This window comes from Homarus americanus, unplaced genomic scaffold (assembly GCF_018991925.1).
Source record: "Homarus americanus isolate GMGI-L3 unplaced genomic scaffold, GMGI_Hamer_2.0 scaffold45698, whole genome shotgun sequence".
NCBI lineage: Eukaryota > Metazoa > Arthropoda > Malacostraca > Decapoda > Nephropidae > Homarus > Homarus americanus.
Window position 1 is genome coordinate 5,890,483 of NW_024735554.1, and position 21,846 is coordinate 5,912,328.

A 21,846-nucleotide genomic window follows, 5' to 3' on the forward strand; every position below is an offset into this window, starting at 1 on the left:
GAGGTAAGGTAAAAGTTTCAATTATAGCAAGGTAAAAAGTTTCATTTCCCTTTTGACCTCCGTGCGCTTTAAACAAGGGGAGTGACACCATTTATTTCCTTCCCTATAAGAGACGGGTTCGAGATGGTCCATACACGATGAAAACATAATACCTCGATAAACAAAGATTCAAAACGTGGAGTCACTATATTAGGACTTGGTGACTCACTATAAGGACCTGGTAGACTCACTAGTGACTCGACTATTGATTGTTTTTATGTTGGTTTAAAATAACTCGTTTACAAAGATCACTAATTTGATTTAAGTGGTTCCCTGTTGACCAGACACAACAGGTATGTATTTACGAATGGCGGTACTAATTGGCTGGTTTAATTTGACCCTTATGCTAAATAATAAACACGTCTTTGTCACTGTAAATGTACAAAAAGTCTCCAAAATATGAATGATAATAGTATAGGCTTAAAAAAAAACACGAGGGAAATTTGCATAAGTGAGAAACTAATTTTGTTTTTTATTTCGCACGTATTGAGATGCAAATATACTCCGCCACAGTTGTCACCATAGTGGATTAGGCAACCAGACGCCGCCGTTCGCCTCTCTACACCACCCATATGCCTGTGTGTTGTCGATTGAATTATTTAGCAACTAATCGGTGTGTAACATCTGGCTTTCCGTATATTATGAATATTAAATTAACTCTTTCCTCTATTGTTAATATGTCTGTAATCTTTGTTAATTTATTATTCCCTTCACTTGAAAAAATACAAGAATGTGATTGTTTTTTCTATGCTGAAGTGTAAGAGAATCATTGCTGGAACGTTGCGTATTCTCGCTGTAAGCTAGAGTGGTATGTTAAAGACTTTCAAAAATAATAATAATTCTGGTGATGTATAGCTCGTAATAATCTTCATCTTAATTTCTTGTTGTTTTGAGGGATTATCATCACAATTATTCCGAAGAGTGTAATTATTTTGATGTAATATAGCGGAAGTATCTTGTTACTCTACCGTCTCTCTTTCATCTCTTCCTTTGACACACACACACACACACACACACACACACACACACACACACACACACACTGGCCTGGATATTTTTCATAACGACACTAATCACCTTGACGTAATACATGAGGATGAGAGTGAGAGAAGAAGTATTAGTGAAAAAATTCGCTCGCGTCTGTAAGTTATAGGAAGAATAACATTCACGACTGTAGACACACCAACACACTCCCAGTATCACAACGTAGCGATCATGTGTGTGTGTGTGTGTGTGTGTTGCGTCTGTGCTTGTGTCTGGGTGTGCGTTCGTGCGTGCAAACTCGTGTGTCTGGCAGCGGGGGTGTGCCCATGTGTCGGGTCGGGGACTCGGGGTGTGTCGGCTGGCTCAGTGTGTGTTTTGGTGTGGATGAGAGACGAACGGACGCTCCTGTCTCTCTCATGGCTGACTTGACCCAAATTAAGCTCTAAAGGCAGGTAAGGTTGTTCCCCTTTACATTGTCTTACATATTTTTGATGGTATAAAATAATTAGTTATACGGTATTTGTAAGGCAGGAAGGCCGGTAGTGTTTTAAAGGGTTTGAACAGTAGACACGTTGGGCATTGCTGTCCAGTCATTTAAATTTCAGTTGACTTGCATCAAGTGTCAAAGCCTTTGGAGATATGAATCAAGGGGTTTCACTGTACTTTTTTGCGGAATAGAATATTGAAAACGTGGAGTCTTTCCCCCAACTCTTGTCTTAGGGCAACATTAATGAAATACGAGTGTTTAGGTAGAAATAGGAGTTGAAGAAGTTACTATTGTTCCGTAATAAAGTGAGATAGGCTTCATTATGAGCGAGTCGCTTTAATGAGAATCTCAATATTTGTGTGTAAAATCCTTCCTTACTTATTTAGCTTGTGTTAATTTCTATCACAAATCAACAAAGATAATTTAGTGTTAGGTTTTCGCCATATATGAAAGTTGTGTTTGTGTTGATTGTGGTGGTGATGGTTCGTATGGTAAACTTTACTACAGTGTTTGATATTTAAAGAGTTTATTTCTCGCTGCTTGAGTGAGAAGAAAAATTAAAACTTAGTGTGATATTCTTGTGTATTGGCAAATATTTTCATACCTAATTTGACGTAGCTCTTCCAGACGTTTTTCCCAATGAGCATATTTCAACTAGACAATTCCCCAGTGGGCAAATTCCTACCAGACAAGTTCCCCACTGGGCATATTCTTACCAGACAATTTCCCCCGTGGGCATATTCTTACCAGACAATTTCCCCCGTGGGCATATTCTTACCAGACAATTTCCCAACGTATAGTATTTCATAATCCCACCAGCTCCAGTATGTGCATGTCAGCATACTGTTAAGTTATAGGTTAGCAACACTAGGGTTAGTTTAAGGTAGGTTGGTGATATTGGGATAGGTTAGGGGAAATTAGTTCAAAGTTAGATTAGGTTAGTTAGGTCGAGGTTATATTAGGTTACGATAGTTATGTTAAGGTTAAATTTAATTACGATTGTTATGTTTAATTTAGGTTATGGTAGTTAAGTTAAGGTTTAATTACGATGGGGTAGAGTTATGTTAAAGTTAGGTTTGGGGAATGATGGATAACGGTTAGATTGGTAAGGATAGATTAGAGTAAGGATGGATCAAGGTTAGGGTAAGGAAGGATTGATTAAGGTTAGGTTAGGGAAAATAATGATTAGGTTCAAATTAGTGAAATGATAAGAGTGGCGGCAGAGGGTATGGTTGGCCCCACTGCTTCCACGTGTGCAGTATGCTGTATCCGTACCGCCTCTCACGGGTCGACAGGCCAATGGGACCCATTCTTAATTTCATGGTAAAGATTCATCAGGGTAAGGGGGAATCGTGGTTAAGTAAGGGTGGATAAAAGTTAAGATAAGGTTGGATTAAGGTTAGGGTGAGGATGGATCAGGGTTAGGATAAGGGTGGATTGGTGTTAGGGTTATCAGGGTTAAGGTAAGAGTGATCAAAGTTAGGTTACTGCAAGGGGAAGGTTAATGTTAGGGTAAGAGTGGATCAAGGTTAAGGTAATGGTGGATCAACGTGAGGTTATTACAAGGGAAAGTCAAGGTTAGGCTATTATAGGGGTGGATCAATAATGGAGCGAGAGTGGATCAAGGTTAGGTTAGTCAGCAAGTTGTGGTCTGTATACTATAGCCAGGTGTGGGCGTCAACAGGTGTAGGGGTAGAAGAGGACATTGAACTTGACGTGTGAGGAAGTGCGTACCTCACCTGCCACTCGTGTATAGGTAGTGTCGGGTTCTCTCTCTCTCTCTCTCTCTCTCTCTCTCTCTCACGAGGTAGGAGTATGAGTCACTAACAAGCCTAAACTCGCTAGACAGAGGTGAGGATGGCGGTCACTCACCCCTAGGGCCACTCAAGGCGCCGCCAATTTAGTGTCATTGATTCTAGTGACGCGGGGCATTAGTGGTGCTCCCTGCCTGTTGCCACTGTCTGTTGCTCCTTGACTTAGCACCACTTCATTTTACCTTACACTTGACGCGTAAACATTGAATTAATTGTCTGGATTCTCATTGGTTCGTAAGGTAGATATTTTCTTCCCCTGTAATTGGAGGATAAACGATACCTCGATTTACGGCCGAGTCTCAGTTCGATATTGACTTCATTCATGTTGTTAGGGGCGAGGTGATATGAGTGGAGGATACAGCACACGCCTCCTGTCCTAAGGGTCGTTGGTTCGATGTCGAGGCACTCCCAGTCCACCCAGCTTTAAATGGGTACCTAAGTTGACTGCGGCGGAAGTGAAGGCAGTTGAGTTGTAGTGCCGACCACCACGTTGTCTCTATTGCACCACACACCGAGGCGTTATTATATAGTGTGTATAGTACATTATTTTACCCCATGGAAGTATTAATTGAAGGAATGGGAAGTCGGAGCCTGAAAGATTATATTACGGTAAAATTTCTAGTTTGAGGGGGAGGGGGTGAGGGTTGAGTCTGGGTTGTGGTGGTGTGTAAAGTCGTCTCTGGTGTTCACTAATACGGGGGGGTGGGGGGGATATTTAACGTAATAATTTTTATAGGAATCTCAGAGTTTAGGGAGCTTGGCTGTAGGCTACGTCTTTTGTATATAATGATTATGCTGTTTGAATGTTATTACTATTATTGGTGGTGGTAGTAATTATTTATTATTATTATTATTATTATTATTATTTTTATTATTATTATTAGTAGTAGTAGAGTGTTGTGTTTTTACTACTACTACTATTATTATTATTATTATTATTGGTGTTCATATACGTTTTCGTGATTTGCTGTAATTACTAGTATTATTAATATTTTGTGTGGGTTATGGAGAAAATTATTTTTTCAGTGTTTTAATTTAGGATGGTACATGTTACGGTATTATTGTTATATAAGAAAATACGAATGTCATGAAGATTAGGAACCCCCTGTTTAATTCTCCATCCAGCCATCCATCTATCCATCCATCCATCCAGCCATCCAGCCATCCAGCCATCCATCCAGCCATCCATCCAGCCATCCATCTATCCATTCATCGATAGAATTTGTGTTTTTGATCATGTTAAAGAACTCAGGTGCCGGAGGATTTTATTTTTAACTCTACCACAATTTTAGTTTAAAGTAGAGAAAGAGACGTGTATACTGAGGAGCAGAGAGAGAGAGAGGTAGACGAAATTGATTAGAAAGAGAATTAGTATGAAAGGTGATAAGAGAGAGGAAGGGAAAGAGAGTTGGGAAGAGAGACAGGGAGATAGAATTAGATCACATGAGAGAAATACTGAAATAGATTGACACACACACACACACACACACACACACACACACACACGTACCGTCACCCTACCTGAGACACACTTTAAGACAGTGATGAAGGGGACAGGGAGGTGGTGTTGGCGGCTTACCCCTTATAAGACGCCAACAATTATACGTAATTATACGCCAACACCGACCTGTTTCTCTCTCTCTCTCTCTCTCTCTCTCTCTCTCTCTCTCTCTCTCTGTCTCTCTCTCTCTCTCTCTCTCTCTCTTTCTTCTTTCTTCACGTTCTTTCACTTTTCTTCGTTCTCTTTCTTTCATTTTACTATTTTTTGTTTTCTCCTTCGCAGCAGAAAGTGAGATAGGAGAGAGTGAGAGAGAAATAGAAAGTGAGACAGGAGAGAGTGAGAGAGATATAGAAAGTGAGACAGGAGAGAGTGAGAGATACAGAGAGAGAGACAAAGAAAGTGTTATAGAAAAGAGAAACAAGAGAGAGGGGGGTGAGAGACAAGAGAGATACACCACGGAGAGATAGAGATAGATACATATGTCTCTTTGTCACCACCACTGGCTTAAGGACACAACCTGGCAGATAACATGAAGGTTATGTGTGTTTGTTCGCTATTCTTCCTCCCTCTTCTCTTCCTCTTCTTCCTCATTCTCCTCCTCTTCCTCCTTCCTCTCTTCTTATCTTCCCCCCACCTTTCCTCCTCCTTCCTCTTTCAACCATATTCTCCTCCTCCTCCCCACTGTCATCTTCTTCCTCCCTCTCACTCTGTCACTCCCTTCCTCCTACACCTCCTCCCCCACTCCGTCCCTCTCTTCCTCCTCTACTCCTTCAAGATCCTGAACAAGTTCCATTAAGAAGCTTCCTGGTGGTGTTTGTGGCTGTTACTCCTTCCTCAAACGTGTCCTTCTTCCTCCTTCTCTCCCTCCTCCTACTTCTCCCTCTTCCTCCCTTCTCCTACTTCTTCTCATCTCTCTTAGTACTAGTTCTTCCTCCTCTTACTCCTTCTTCTTCCCCTCCTCCTACTTCTCCTTCTTCCTTCCTCCTTCTACTACTTCCACCTCTTACCTCCAACTTCTCCCTACTCCCCTCCTTCCTTCCTATTACTCCTTCTATCTTCTCCCTCTTACTACTCCTCCGCCTCTACTCCTCGTCAGACATGCCTCACTCTTCCCACGTTCCTTCCTCCTTCTTCCTCCTGGTGTTTGTGTGTGGTGTGTGTGTGTGTGTGTGTGTGTGTGTGTGTGTGTGTGTGTGTGTGTGTGTCCGTCTTAATATAACCCACCGCGAACTCATTTTGATTTAGACAGGGGTTTGTGTACGTCGATTGATGGTCTCTTTGTGGTAGGTCAGTCCATTCTCTATTCCTGGAGAGAGAAGGGAGGGTGGGGGATGATGAGAGGGAGGGGGAAGAGGGCCAGGAAGGAGCGGAAGTGAGGGGGGTAGAGGGACGATGAGAGTGAGGGGAGGAGGTGGAGGGTGAGAAAAGGAGGGTGAGGTGGGTGATGGTGAGGAGAAGTGTGGGGTGATGAGTGAGGGGGTGAGGAAGATGAGTGAGGGAGAAGGTGGAGGTGAGAAGATGAGTGGGGAGGGTGAGGAGGGTGATGAGAGTCAGGAAGGAGGGTGAGGGAGGAAAGAAGGGAGGAGAGTAATCCAGCCTAATCTAACCTAACTTAATCTGACCAAAATACCTAACCCTTCCCCTCCCCACCAGGTATAGTGTTAGGGTGTCTAATCTTCAGGTGATCCTAAAATATACAGGAGGTGTGTGGTTACAGGAGAGGTAGTGTGTTGGATACAGGGAGGAGTGTGTTGGTTACAGGGAGGAGAGTGTGTTGGTTACAGGAGGAGGTGTGTTGGTTACAGGGGAGGTGTGTTGGTTACAGGGAGGAGAGTGTGTGTTTGAGTGTGTTGGTGGTCGCAGGTGTCGTTTTATTACTGGTGGGGAGGTTAGGTGAGTAGCTGAATCCACGAATTCTGATAGCTGACTCTATATAACGAGTTTTTGAAAACATGTATTTGATTGGCTGCAGGTTTTCTGACGACTCTGTTTATGGGAGGAGTTTCTGATTACTCTTTCATGATTGGGTGTTGTTTACGTGACGAGGATTTGAAAGCGCCAATGTGTTGTCTTGTTTATTTGGACAGGTTTAGGGGTGCGTCCTCTGATTGGCTGCAGGTGTAACGAGTCTATTAAAGGCTAAATGCTATTGGTTGTATAAACGATGAGATTATCATCATGGATGGTTATTGGTCGTGGTATTTATGATGTCATAGATCCAGGGAATGTAATTGGTTAGTGAACTATTTTGTTGGTCTTAATCGAGAGGTGTGTGTGTGTGTGTGTGTGTGTATATATATATGTGTGTGTGTAGTGGAGGGATTATTGAAATTTGAATTATTTTCTATTTATTTTTTTATGCTTTCTCTTCCTCCGCCTCCTCCTTCTTCGCCTCCTCCTTCTTCTTCTTCTCCTCTTTGTCACTGTCCTTCCCTCTGTCATTATCATCATCCATATTTACCCTCTCATTCTATTTGAACAGCGTTATAAAGAACTCTCTCTCTCTCTCTCTCTCTCTCTCTCTCTCTCTCTCTCTCTCTCTCTCTCTCTCTCTCTCTCTCTCTCTCTCTCGCCGCCATTCATCACTTTCTCTTTACACTCCTCTTACTTTCACGCTCTTTCTTAAACCTTGCTCTCCCTTTCATTACTCTCCCTTTCACCGCCCTTCCTTTCATTGCTCTCCCACCCGCTACTCTCCCTTTCACTTCCCTCCCTTTCATCGCTGTCCCCGTTACTGCCCTTCCTCTCACCACTCTCCCTCTCACTGTCCACACTTTCACTACTCTCCTTTGACCACTCTCCTTCAACACTTTTCTCTCCTCATTATCTTTTCCTCTTCACTCCCTTTCCTTCTCTTCTTATACCTTTTATCACCCTTTACTTCCCTTTTACCCCCCATCTTCCTACCCCCTCCTCTTACCTCCTCTTCCCTCCTCTTACCCTCTCTCCCCTCTCTTACCTACTCTTACCCCCTCTTCTCTCCCTCACTTCTTTGATGATACCTGATCAGATTCCTCCGTCACTCAATGGGGTTTGAAGTTCTCTCTCTCTCTCTCTCTCTCTCTCTCTCTCTCTCTCTCTCTCTCTCTCTCTCTCTCTCTCTCTCTCTCTCTCTCTCTCTCTCTCTCTCTCCTCCCCTCTTTCGTATACCCATCAAGTTATCTTCAGTATCTCAACCCTCATCTTTCATTCTGTATTTGTTTTGCAATTATCCATACTTTATCTGTTCCCTGTTAATTAAGTTTTCGTTTATTGCCAGTTTATCTGTCTCTCTTTATATATCTCTACATCTCTCTCTCCTTATCTCTCTCTCTTTATCTCTTTCTCTTTCTCACGTATTATGATACTTTACTCTGAGATCACCTTTAAAAATTCCTGTGTTAATTCTTTTAAAAGTTTTCAGTGTTATTAAGTATTAAGAAATTCCTTTGCTCGTAACTTTGTGAAAAATTCCTTTGTAGTGTTGTGTTAATAATCAAATTTCCCTTTATGATTCGTTCAATAGATTCTTTATGCTGTGTTTAATTGTCGAAATGTTTAATGCGTTTGTAATTATTGTACTGTCTTTGTTTTTCATTGTTATCTTACCTTGGAAACTGTGGAGGGTGTTGTATATAGTGTGTGTGTGTGTGCGTCTGTCTCCTCCTCCTCCCTCTCCTCTCCCTCTCCTTCCCTTCTCTCCTCCTCTTCCTCATTTTCCCTCTCCTTCTCTTCCCATTTAACCTTTATCTCCCTTCTCCTCCTCACACACACACTCAGAAGATATACTCGATTAGTCTATGGATATTCAAGTACTCTTACCCATTCATCTTCTCTCCCTCTCTGTCTCTCTCCCTTCTCCCTACCTTCCCTCTCCCTCGAGTTATCACGCTCTGTCGCCCCTTCTCTTTCATTCGCTTCTCCACTTTACAGTTATTCACACTTTCTCTGCTCCCTTTTAATTAACTTGTCATCTGTTCTGTGTACCAGTTTTCATTTTCTCTATCTCTCTCCCTCTTATCTCCTTCCCTTCCTTTTCAATCTCTTCTTTTTCAATCCTCTTCTATTATTTCCTTCTTCTCTTTTTTCCCCCTTTCAACTCCTTCCCTCTACATTATCTCCCCACCTCTTCCTCCCCTCTCCATTCTCCCTCCTCTTCCTCTCTTCCCCTTCCCCTAAGGAATTTTGTAAAAGTTCCCGTTGAAAAATTAAATAATAATCGTATTTTAACCTGTATAAAAATGTTCACAATTTACACCTTTTAAAATGCCCATGTTAATAAACCCTAAAATTTTAGTAGGGTTAAATACCACTACTTTAGAATTATAATGCTAATAATTTTTTTAAGTGTTATTGCCTTTTAAATTTTACCATGTTATTGAATTGTTAAAATTCTCGTGTAGTGTTGATGTCTTTAAAAATTACCAAGATTAGTAACTTTAAAGAAATTTTTTGGTAATGTTAATACCTTGTTAAATTAGCATGTTAACTTTAAAAACAAGGAAATTATAGGCTATTTTGTTTATTTCAGTGTAAATGGCGAAAATGCGGCTATTTTGATTCCACTTTTGTTTTACTATTTTCTATGTACCAACAGTGAGTGAAAATGAATCGAGATATTTTGTTGTTGTGAAATTTGGCTGGGACTTTTAGCACAGGGAGGTGAGGGGGACTGTGTATCAAATACTTTCATCTGTATTTATTTAATTCAGAATTGGTGGAGAGGCCGTCGTTTTGTTACCAGCTTATGCACATAGTTTTATTACATTTGTCAGGACAGTATAGGAATTTTTGTATGTATATCATTTACAACTTTTATATTTTTTTTTTCTCTTTATCTTTCTTTATTCTCTCCTTCCTCTTCTCTTCCTCTTGCATCATCTCTCTCCCACTGTTCCTCTTCCCCCTCTCTCTTGCACCCCCTCTCTCCCTCTTCCTCCTCCTCCTCCATTCCTTCTTTCCCTCCTCCCTCCCCCTTCCTCCTTTCTTCCCCTCCTCCTTTCCTTCATTACTTCTCCCCCTCTCCCCACTCATCTCTTGTATTCCTCCACCCTTTCTCCTCCTTTCATTGCACTTATCTTCTTAATCCTTTTCTGTTTCCTCTCCACTCCCTCTCACACTTATAACCTCTTCCTGTCTCTCTCTCCCTTTCTGTTCTTCCCTCCTTGTTTCACTTTCCTCTCTCTCCCCTTCCTTCCTGTCTCTCCCCTTCTTTCCTTTCTGTCTCTCCCCTTCCTTCCTTTCTGCCTCCTTTCCTCCCTTCTTGTTTCACTTTCCTTCCCTTCCTCCCTTCCTTTTTCCCATTTCTCCCTCTCTGCCATCTCCCTTCTTTTCCCCGGGCTTAATCCCATGATCGAAGAGTGAGGCAGGGAGGCAGGGAGAGTGGTTGTCATTCTCGGACACTGAGGGTGGACACGTGTACACTGTGACTGGGTGGTTTCTCTTTCTCTCTCTTTCCTTCCTTTTCCTTCCTTCCTTTTTATATGTATTTCTTTGTATTTATTTAATTCACTGTATCCTATTCTTTTTTCTTCTTTCGTTTTATTTTTTATCTTTCTTTTTTATTTCTTTTTGTCTCCTATTCTTTCAGTTTTTCCTTCTTTATTTATTTTTCCTTCTTTCCTTTTCTTTTATATATATATTTTTTTATTTCAGTCTTCTTTCTCTGTTTTTCCTTCATTCTCTTTGTATTTCTCTCTCTCTCTCTCTCTCTCAATAAAGGTTCTACTCCATATAATAGTTACTTCAGAAGGGGTAATGTGCTGTGAGAGTGAGTGGTGTGCTGAAAACGCTGTGCTGGGATGTTGTGAAGGCTGTGCTGGTGTGCTGTGATGCTGTGCTCGCTCTGCTGGGGTGCTGTGCTCGCTATGCTGGGATGTTGTGAAGGCTGTGCTGGTGTGCTGTGATGCAGTGCTCGCTCTGCTGGGGTGCTGTGCTCGCTATGCTGTGATGCTGTGCTCGCTCTGCTGGGGTGCTGTGCTGGGGTGCTGTGAAGGCTGTGGTACGCAAGTCATGGCCAGACCACTTTAACTCCGGCTTTGGTGTGCATTGTCCTCCCACCCCTCTCTCTCTCTCTCTCTCTCTCTCTCTCTCTCTCTCTCTCTCTCTCTCTCTCTCTCTCTCTCTCTCTCTCCCCTTAATACTTTTCTTATTTAATCAGAAGAAAAAAGTAGAAATTAAAGAGAAAAGAAAAGAGATATGATATGTGTAAGGAAGTTTCCTCATCTTGTGATTCTGCCCTTCTATTGTCATCTAACCCCCCCCCCTCTCCCTCTTTCCCGTCTCCTTTTGATCCCGTTTGCCCAGCTGTCTACGGGTGTTGATTCTCTCACTCTGTCTGTATATCTCTGTCCGTCCATTCGTCTCTTTCTCTCTACCGCCATCTCTTTGTGTAACTTCCATATCAGTTCTTCGGGTTTTTTTCCGTAGTATTAAAGAACTTATGGGTAGAACGTCCTGGGAATATATAACTTGGTAGGGAGGACATCCTGGGAATAAATAGTTGAGTATTACATTCTAGGAAAAAATGTGAGTAATACATCCTAGGAAAGAATGTGAGTAATACATCCCAGGAAAAAATGTGAGTAATACATCCTGGGGAAAAAATACACGAGTAGTACAGCTTAGGAAAAAATATGCGAGTAGTAGTGTATCATTCTAAGGGAGATAAGTATGGGAGTAGTACATCCTGGGAATACCAATATTAGCATTAAGTGAGGGCACATCATAATATACCCACAACACGCTACTACACCCTCCAGGATGATGATGATGATAATGGAGATACAATGGCTCCAGGAGGCTGACGCACGCCATTAATATATACAGCGGGTCAGGGGGTCCAGATTCACAGAGGTTCGCATGTTGAATATTTCTCGTAAGTGAAGACGTAAGAATACACGTAACTGGTTAACGTCAACTAAAACTAAAATAATAAGTACAATGGTTTGAGTTATATGTCTTAGTTCTCAAAGGTGTTAAGTCAGGAAGGTGCATTCTCTCATCTTTAGTTACGATACCAGGAATAATTATCGTATGCAGTCAGGGAGCCACGCGCGTCCCCACCACCAGGCGATGACATTACTAATTAATATACAAAGGAACTTGTGGCCCTATTTAACCCTGTCTTCTTCCCCAGACAGGTGCACGGTGTATCCTAGCTCATTTTACATGGTTACTATACTATACTACTGCCACCTGTATATTGTGTTTAGCAGTCACAGCCTCTATAGTACTTTAGTCTATGAAAATAATTATAGAAAATGTATGTCATTGTCTGGGTAACTTTTTTAAATTTACGGTTAAGTTAGGTTATGAAATTTCACTACACTTACCGAAGCATAATAATAAATACAATAATAATAATAATAATTTTCCTGTGAGGTGTTTTCAATATCGTAACAATTTCTTAACAAAATATACACTGTTTCGTCATTGATCTTCGCTATTTTCAATATTCAATCAATTTTTACGTGAATAAAAAAAAAATCCCTTGGAGGCGCTGACATTCGCCCAACTGTTACTTGGTACGCGTAACTCAAGGGCCAGTAGCCAAATTAAACTTTTATTCAAGGAAGGTTCGTTGACGCGCGGGAAAAGCCAACATGGCCTTTTAGAAAGATAGAGGCTTCCCCCCCCCCTCCAGTGCAGCAGACACGTTATATCTGATGGTGTTTGTGTGTGTGTGTGTGTGCGTGCTTGTGTATTTTGTCATGCTTGCGTCAATATGTGCATGTGTTTTCTCATATATGCACGTGTATTTGTGTGTATGTATTTTTATGTGCGTATGTATATATGTGAGTTTTTTTGACTGAAAATACAAATGCAATGAATCATGTGTTTGTATTTCCTTTTATTCTTAGAGGTTCCTTTATTGGTTAGTGTAAAGGACAGTCACTGAGATGGTGGTGGTAGGGAATTACGGGGAAGAAATGGGGAGGTTTTTTAGTGTGTGAGGGAGAGGGGGAAGGAGGGGGGGTAGACGTAGCATTAGACGGTGGCTGTTTAGTATGCTGGGGTGGGTCTCTCTCTCTCTCTCTCTCTCTCTCTCTCTCTCTCATGTACTTCACACTATTTACTCACCGACAGTAATTGGTATTTGGCATTAGTATTTTGTTCTTGCTTTTACGATAATAAAAATCGAGTGAGATCAATAATATTTTTAGTATATAAAAAAAATCGCACTCCATGTATTTTTTTATGAAGTTGCAAGAAAATTTTATGCCACACAAGGGAGAGAGAGAGAGAGAGAGAGTGAGTTTTTACCCACATTGTCCTTGAATCCAGTTATCATGTGATTAAGTCAGAACCTTGTCAGTGATCCCCATGTAATCAACTGTTTAAATAAAAAAAAGAGAGAGAGAGTGTGTGTGTGTGTGTGTTTGTTATGGAGAAAGAAAATGTAGTGTAGGTATGTGAAATGTGATGGTATACTTCCTTAGACTTTTTGCTCACTATTCAACTTATTTTTCTTAAAAGCCGAAAATTAGTGGCCTGATTCTTGAGACTGTAGCTATTGGTATAAATATTCTCGTCGATATAAATTAATAAAACATGTCTACTGCTATTACTACTACTATTAACAACAATAATAATAATTTTAGCGTTATAGCTTAGGTTATTATTTTATTTTATGAGCTGCAATGGGCCTATGTGCAGCTATTTACCCCATATTTAAAAAACTAATAATTTTAAGTTTTTTCGCCTCTAATTATGGCAGGACGTAACCTATTATCACCTTCAAGCCAAAATTGCAGTCATCAGTAATCACGTGAAATTTAGCTAACCCATTTTACATGAATGAATACCCTAACACTACCTGTGGAGAATGGGGGAGGGGTGTGTTCCAACATCGACACAATCTTCCGAAAGACCTTACCATCAATATCTTGGTATGTTTATGGGTCATATCAATAAAACAAAATGTGTTCTCAAAAGACCCAATCGAGCGCCACTAAAACTCCTCTCCGGGAAGGCAGTGATACATACAATAGACCAAAGAGCAGTGAAGTATATTGTAGATTGTAGAAGAAAAAAAAAAGAGTTCCAATCCTAGAACAGCCGCGACCAACCTTCCTCCTCCCCTGTGAAGTAGAGAATCCCTGATCAGTCACTGAGGCGGTACGTGATGATGCTGCCAAATTCGTCGCCTCACATAAGCTCTCCTCTCCTACACTCATCACAAATACAATCATTCTTTGTCTATTATTACAACTCGCTAAAATGCTCGCCTGTAAAGTTGATATATACATTTTTGACGAGTGGTTGGTGGTATATTTCTCGTGGTGTGTTTGAGTTGTGTTGGGTGACGCGGATAGATGGCAACACTTGATCTGGCGGGGTGGTCGTCATTTACCCCGATAGTATGAACGCATCTCAAAATTCCCAGGAATATTACGCTAAGTTTTCTTCCTCCTGCTGCCGGATTTTATCACTTCTGGTCCTCCATATTGACAATTACGATGATTTATGTTGCCGTAATGGGTAATTTGAAAGAGTTTAGGGGATAATATCTAGTGAGTGGGGGTCACTCGGGGCGCGTCAGGTGTGTGGTAAATGTCTCCTATTTTAAAAATTCCCAAGTTAAATGTGATATACCGATGTGAGCTGTGTCAGGGGATGCACCTACCTGGGTTAGTCTTTATTATACGTTTTGTAATTTTATTTTTTGTTATAGCTGAAAAGAAAACTAAAAGCAGAAAGATTTTAATGTTATATCTGTGTGGCGGAAAGTTCGGAAACCTTAATGTAGGGTTCTGTAGTGTTGACACCTTCACAGCAGTTACAGATGACAGCAAGCGGTGGGGGTGTTGCTGTGATTATATTAAACCTTATGAGAGATACATGGCCACTATCAAAATGTAAATCTAGTTCCTCCAGAATAAGAATGATAAGATATCGAAAGAAAAAAAATATTAGGTATTTTTTGCAAGAACTCGATGTGTCCTTTTCCATTAATGGTGATTTATTACTGATAAGAATTTGGATGAATATGATTTTTTATTTATTGACATAAGAATATAATAGTGCTATAACCCTTTGAGTCATGGAGGGTTAAAACATGGTCATCAATGGGTTAAAACACGGTCATCAAACGGTTAAACCATCGTCCTCAAAGGGGTCAAATAATGTCCTCTGGGTTAAATCACAACCCTTAAAATTAAACCATCGTCCTCAAAGGGTTAAACGATATTATGTCCCGCTTCTCTGGGTAACTAGTCCTCTAGTGACGTCATCTTTCCAACACCCGCTGCCATGTATGGATCTGAACATAAATAAACCAGTCATAGATGGAGGTCACCCCCGCCCAAAATATGACTGACAAATACATGTTAATATTTATATATACAGTATACAGTTGTGTGAAGGTCACCTATGAGTTACACGCGCGCGCACACACACACACACACAGAGGTAGAGTCTCAGTACTAATTGGACACCATTTTGGCTGTCATCTTCGTGTCGTAGGTTGAAGGAGGTAGTAATTGAATTCTCGGATACCTGAAGATTATTTCCCCAGCTTATTTCACCTGATGATTAACACCCAGACGCTACCTGGTGGGAGGAGGATTAGGCTGGATTAGGTCAGTTTAGGTTAATTAGGTGAAGATAGATTAAGTTTGGTTAGGTTAGGTTAGCGTGCGTTTAATCTTCGAGGTGAAATAAGCTGGATCCTAATTCCCCAAACTTTAGATACGCTTAGGAATCAATGAAAGAAAATCCGAATCTTTCCCGTCTGTCGCACGAGCACTGCAAGTTGTCTAGCCTTGTCTAGGTGTGGCAGCTGGCAGACAAAAAGTGACTACCTGGCAACTATATCTGGCGTAAATTCCCAGACTTGGCAACTCACTGACGGCCAGGAGGAAGGGGTGAGGGGGGCGGGGGGGAGGTGAGTCAATAATATGACGTCATGACCCGCGTGTCGTGTCACGAGACTCTTAGAGGTCGAGTGTCTCTTTGGGGGAGATAATTTCAAGTCTCTCAGTGTGTCTATGAGCTTGAGGTAGGTTCTAATTTTGCACACATACAGTTCAGTCAGTCATTGTCGGTCATACATACATACATACATACATACACACATACACACACACACACACACACGGGACGCTATTGTGAGTCGCCCTTCTAAGAAATTTAAAACATCGCAGAGACAAGTGAAAGAAAGAAGGAAAAAATGTCAACACAATATAAAAAAGCCTTACCATCGTAGAAAAAAATGAAAGAATGAAAAAAGTCTCCGATATTGTGTGAAAAAAAAATTGGGGTCATTGATATTTTTGTCTTTGTGATATGTAAAATGTTTCCTGGGTAGTTGTTGTTTGTTTTGGTGTTTTAAATGTGTTTTATTTACGATTGTGTTTTTATTTGCGTTTTATTTTGTTTTTATTTAATTATCGTTTTTATTTGTTTTTGCATCACTGGGTTTTTAATATGCATTTTATTTAAAATTTTATTAACATTTAAGTGGTTTTTATTTTTATTTATTCTCATTTACATTATTTTTTTTCCATTTTGGTTTTTCGTCTGCATTTTCTGGTAATTCTATCTACTTATCAATATTTTACGTGTATTATTATTATTATTATTATTATTAGTATCACACTTCAGTTGTATGTTTGAGATTTTTCAGTCGTACATGGCATCTTGGTTAGTATTCAGTGGTGTGTGCATATCCTTGGTTAATATTCAGTGGCATGTGGCTCCTTGAGGAATAATTCAGTGTTGCGAGGCTCCTTGGTTTCATATTATTGGTAAACTATGAATTTTGTCACCAAGATGCCGCCGAATATTTTAAAACCGAACATAACATTGCTTAAATATTGATTCCATATGTTAGTGAGCCAATAAGATACATTTTCGCGTCAATATAGAGAAGATACATATAACTTAGAACCTTGTGAGTGTCTTGAATTGGAGCATGTATTCGTGTGTGGTGCTAGGAATCGAGAGAGAGAGAGAGAGAGAGAGAGAGAGAGAGAGCAGGGGGAAGGTTTAATAGAGCGAGTTCCTTGTGTAGGTGAGGCAGTGAGGCATAAAACTGGTTTATTATAAGTTTATTAAACCTGTGATGACGTGGCCAAGATGAGTCTGGCCAGGTTTAATGAGGCTGTTGGCTTGATTATGTCTAGGAGGGAAGGAAGGAAGGTGAGGTGGAGGGGGAGTGAGGAGGGAAGGTGAGGTGGAGGGAGAGTAAGGAGGGAAGGGTGAGGTAGAGCGAGATGGAGGAGAGGAAGGAGGGGTAGGGGAGGTGGAGAGAAGAAAGGGAAGGAAAGGTTAGATAGAAGAGAACACGGAGGAAAGGGTGAAGTGGAGGAGAGGATTGGAGGGATAGAGGAAAGAAAGGAGGAAGAGGATGGGGACGTGGAGGAGGATAGTGGGGGGGGGGAAGTAAAGTATAAAATAGAAGAATAAAGGAGGAGGGAAAAGGTGAGATGGAGGAGAAGAGGGGGAAGAAGGATGGATGAGGTGGAGGGAAGAAGAGAGAATGAAGTAGAAGAGAGGAGGGAGGGAGAGTGAAGGGAGTGAGTAGAGGTATAGGAGTAAAGTAGGGAGGAGGAGGAGGATAAGAGAAAAGAGAAGACGAAGGAAGGAGAGAGGGAGAGACTAGCCATCACTGACCCCCTTTCTCCTAGTGATTGATGCTAGCCTCAAGGATTTGGTCCTATTTTTAGCCACATCTATATTTTGAACCCTCTTGTGTCGGTTTTCGTCTATGTATGTATGTATGAATGATTGTGTATGTATGTATGTATGTGTGTGTGTATTGTATGTATGTATGTATGTCCAACAAGCTATAAAAAAATAACTTTCAACCAGTGACAATATGAATGATTTTGTTGTCTATTTTTAAAGGCTTTCGTTCGGATGCGTTTGTATATTTGCATGTACGTTTTTTACGTTTGTGTGTACGTTTTTGTGTTTGTGCGTTTCTGTGTATCCATGTATGTACGTACGTGTACTTACTAACATATCTGAGGAAAGATACTAAGAATGTCCAATGCAAGAACCTGATCAGGAATTTCAGGTGTGTGCGTCAGGTAATTTCAGGTCTGAGTCAAGAATTTCAGGTGTGTGTTTGTGTGTCAGGAATTTCATGTGTGTGTGGGTCTTGAATTTCAGGTGTGTACGCATCAGGAATTTCAGGTGTGTGCATCAGGAATTTCAGGTGTGTGCATCAGGAATTTCAGGGGTGTGCATCAGGAATTTCAGGTGTGTGCGTCAGGAATTTCAGGTGTGTATGCATCAGGAATTTCAAGTGTGTGCGTCAGGTAATTTCAGATGTGCTTCAGGAATTTAAGGTGTGTGTGTTGGTGTGTGTGTATGTGTGTGTAGTTAGTGTACAGTAATGATCATACAGACTATACACACACACACACACACACACACACAATTTAGTCGTGTCACAAACTTTTGGGGTGTAAATAATTGAATCAACATTGTTTTATATTCGTGTTAGTTAAGTGATAATAAGCTAGGGTGTCTAATCTTCAGGTGATCCTAAAATTTCTTCATTTCGATTCTTAATTTATTTTTTCGTGAATATTGTATCGTGTTGTGGGTAGTGGTGAGGCACAGGGGAGTGTACCGACCTTGTATATGAGATTGGTTTTGTTTTGGTATTCTGTGTGTTGTGTTGGGGAAGAGGTTGGGGGTGGGGGGAGGAGGAGGTGGTGAGGAGAGGGGGATGTGGTAGTGGTGGGGAGAGGGGGAGGTAGGTGATTAGGAGGGGGAGACAAGGTGATGATTTGTAGGGTGGGTGGGTGTGTGTGTGTGTGTGTTTTGTTGAAGATACACAGACAATTATTATTATTATTTTTATCATTATTGTTATTGTTACTGATTTTATTATTATTGTTGTTGTTTTTGTTATTGTTATTGTTATTATTATTATTATTATTATTATTAGCTCTAACTAACTGTTCATGTGTTCTCTCTTCCACACAGGAACACTAATAATAGAAAACAACCCTGGCTTAGTTCTTCATGTTCTTCAGACGCGGAGGTGAACACGAGAAGAGAAGAGAAAGGAATAACTTTACACGTCAAGAAATTAAAGTAAAAAAATTAACACACGACTGAAAGAAGGAAATAAATAGTGTATTATATAGTGATAGAAAGAAAGAATTTATATAGAAATAAATTATATAAACCTAAAAAAAGAAACAATACGATTTTTATATACATGAAATTGTTGATGGAAGAAAAATGTGTTTGAAATATATTAACTATTAACCCGAACTCTGAAAAGGGTAATTATTTGTGAACAGATTCAGATACTTTTTTGAGAGAATTAGTTAGAATTAGCGAGAATTTGTTCCCCCGGTGTTAAAGGTTATTTAAGAGTGAATTTTATTATTATATATATGAGGCCTTAAATTTTGCCTCGCTAAGAAACGTAGTAATTTATTTGGTAAACTTTGAATAATTATATATAAAAAAGTGAAATTGTAGAAGACTTGGTATCAGTGAGAGGTCAGATAAAATACGTAAGTTTATCTATTAGTTTAGCATCAAGTACTGAACGTGTATCAAGTATCAAGGAAGAAGAAATAACATCACTAAATATTCGACGTCTTTATCAACAGCCTGAGGTATTCGACGCCATTACATCATCAGTTATTAAACGAAGTCGACCACCAAAGCTCACTCGATCGACACCAAGTATCCTATTGGTGTCTACTGTGATGTGAGGTGACTTGGCCGACCTCCTGTGGCTGTAGACCTCGATCTCCACTCTCCCGCTATCCCTCCTGCAGACTCGTTGACGTTCTTCTCCTTTAGTCACGCCCACAGACGCCCATTCCTGTCCTCGGCTATTACTCCCCGTCCGTAATTATTCACGCCCACGCTTCCTTTCTCTCTCTTCCATCTTTCTCCCCCCACACCTTCGCCATTCCTTCCCTGTCACTCCCCCTCACTCTGGCCCACTCACCCACGCCCAGCAGGATGAGCGTGGAGGTGGGCACACCCGGCACGCCCGCCGGTACGCCCACACAACCCCTCACCCACCACTTCCACTGCACGCCCGACCACGCCTCCACCGCCCTCCAGGCCATGAACAAGCTCAGGATGAACACCCAGGTCAGTAGTCGTCATTTAAGTGATGTTATTGTGTTCATTTAACAGTCAGGAACACATCCTCTCCACGCTTGAGACTAAGAATTCCTGGAACGTCTCTTCATTGTTGTCTGCTCCAAGATGGTCCTGTTGTGTCTCGTGTAAGGTTAGTACACTTTCATACAGGTGTGTTAAGGAACTGTTCAATTATTGTACAGGTTGTTATGTGGTCGAGTAATGGCGTAAAAAAAATCAGCTCTATGGTGGTAGACATTCTGATGTACCGTATTATCATTTATTACTACTACTACTACTCGTGAGAACTCCACTACACCCATACTGTATTGTCCACCTTTAGTATCATGCCTCCACTTCCCCTTATTTTTATCTCCACCAAGATCCTACTTAGAGTGTCTGTAAACACACTACAGCGTCGGCGAGAAGAGAGGAGTGTTGTGTAAACGTGCCTGTGTGAGGGGGGAGGTACCTAATTCTTTAATCTCCCTTAGTTGAGTGAGAGATACTGCAGTGCTCAGTAACCCTTGAGTAACATCTTGGTGCACTTTAAAAAACAAGAGGAGCTTTTGGTCGTGTGTGGCAGGAAGCTTGAGCTGTAGTACACGTCACCCAAGCTTGAGCTGCAGCACACTTCATCCAAGCTGTCTTAGACACGTCATCAGAGACTCTTGGCTCACCAGAGTCTTGACAGGTTTCACTCGTGGGTTGGTGTCAGGCGAGTCTGTCATCTGTCACTCAAAGTCTTCAATATCTTCTTAAAGCACGTGACAGAAGCGCTACAAGGGTTTGACAATTGAGTGAAGGCTAGTGGAAAGTCGATCATCAACTTGAGACTTGCTGTCGTGGTTGTAGGTTGTGATGAGAAACTTTGCATTTTAATAACGCATGGTTAGTAAGGTGTATCAGGGAGTGTCATTAGTGCAGATTGGAGTTAAGATGAAAATTACCACAGAGACCGAAATTTAAAATAGGTTTCGCAGTTAAAGTGACTCTGTGATACAACAACTTTTACAGAAATTAAGGACAAAAAGTTAAAATTTCCACAACTGGACAGTCCAAGTTGAAGGGAGTTGGGCGAGGCAGGAATACAGTGATGAAGACAAGACGCCATCCTCACACCCTGCACTTGTGACATAAATCTTTCTGTACGGAAGTGAAACAGACAAACACAGATGACATAACGCTATATGGCCCCTTGAGGTTTTAATTCATGCTCTTACTCCTGGTTCAACAAACAAACAAGTTAACGTCGTAGAGGAGAGTTGTGTTGGATAGCAATAAAAATTAATAACTTTAGCCGGGTGAAATAAAATGTGGTCATTCTTGTGGAGGAAAGAGGACTGCTGGTGCATTCCATCTTGAGACCTGACAGGCATAAGTCGTGAACGAAACAAACAAGGGAACAAAATTAGAGAATAACTTGGCCTCCAGCTCCAGTAACCTCCAAGAACACCGCCACAAGGTTCTTCAGAGTAATGGGAACTGTGTCTCTGTCTAACTTCTTCCATCACGACCTTCCTACATCCCTCGTCAGGCTAAGGCAGATAGATGGGGTGCTGGGACAAAGTTTTTTTGTTTCTTATTTATTTTCTCTAGCTAGACTTGTTATGTGACTCACACTTGGTGGGTTGTGTACATGTTGTTGTGGTGAATAGACACTCACTACTGACACACACACACACACACACACACTTGACCTGTAGTGTGTGTGTGTGTTTTGATAAAGTAAACAAAGCGGCAACTCATTCATTTGCGAACAAGAACAAAACAAAGACAAGCGCTGATGTCACAATTCATAATAAGAGATTTTAGAACAACAAATATATATCGATATATCTGGTGTACAACGACAGGGTGAAAATTAATGAGAAAATGATTCGATTCTCATAGCCATTAGTGAACGCTTTATGGGGCAGCTGTGGTGGTGGTGGTGTCTGGTAACTAAATGGGGGTGGAGTTGCCAAGCT

At 41.0% G+C, this 21,846-nt stretch overlaps 1 protein-coding gene across 4 annotated transcripts in view; it reads left to right on the forward strand.

Moving 5' to 3' along the window:
- The first annotated feature begins 1,395 nt into the window (after nucleotides 1-1,395).
- Nucleotides 1,396-21,846, forward strand: part of LOC121871463 (kelch-like protein 17) — a 70,865-nt gene continuing 50,414 nt past the window's right edge. For all 4 annotated transcript variants that reach the window (XM_042373800.1, XM_042373802.1, XM_042373801.1 and 1 more), the window contains exons 1-2: nucleotides 1,396-1,475; nucleotides 18,749-19,885. In XM_042373800.1, coding sequence (XP_042229734.1) covers nucleotides 19,751-19,885 — 135 coding nt within the window. In that variant the 5' untranslated portion in view covers nucleotides 1,396-1,475; nucleotides 18,749-19,750. The remainder of the gene's footprint in view (nucleotides 1,476-18,748; nucleotides 19,886-21,846) is intronic.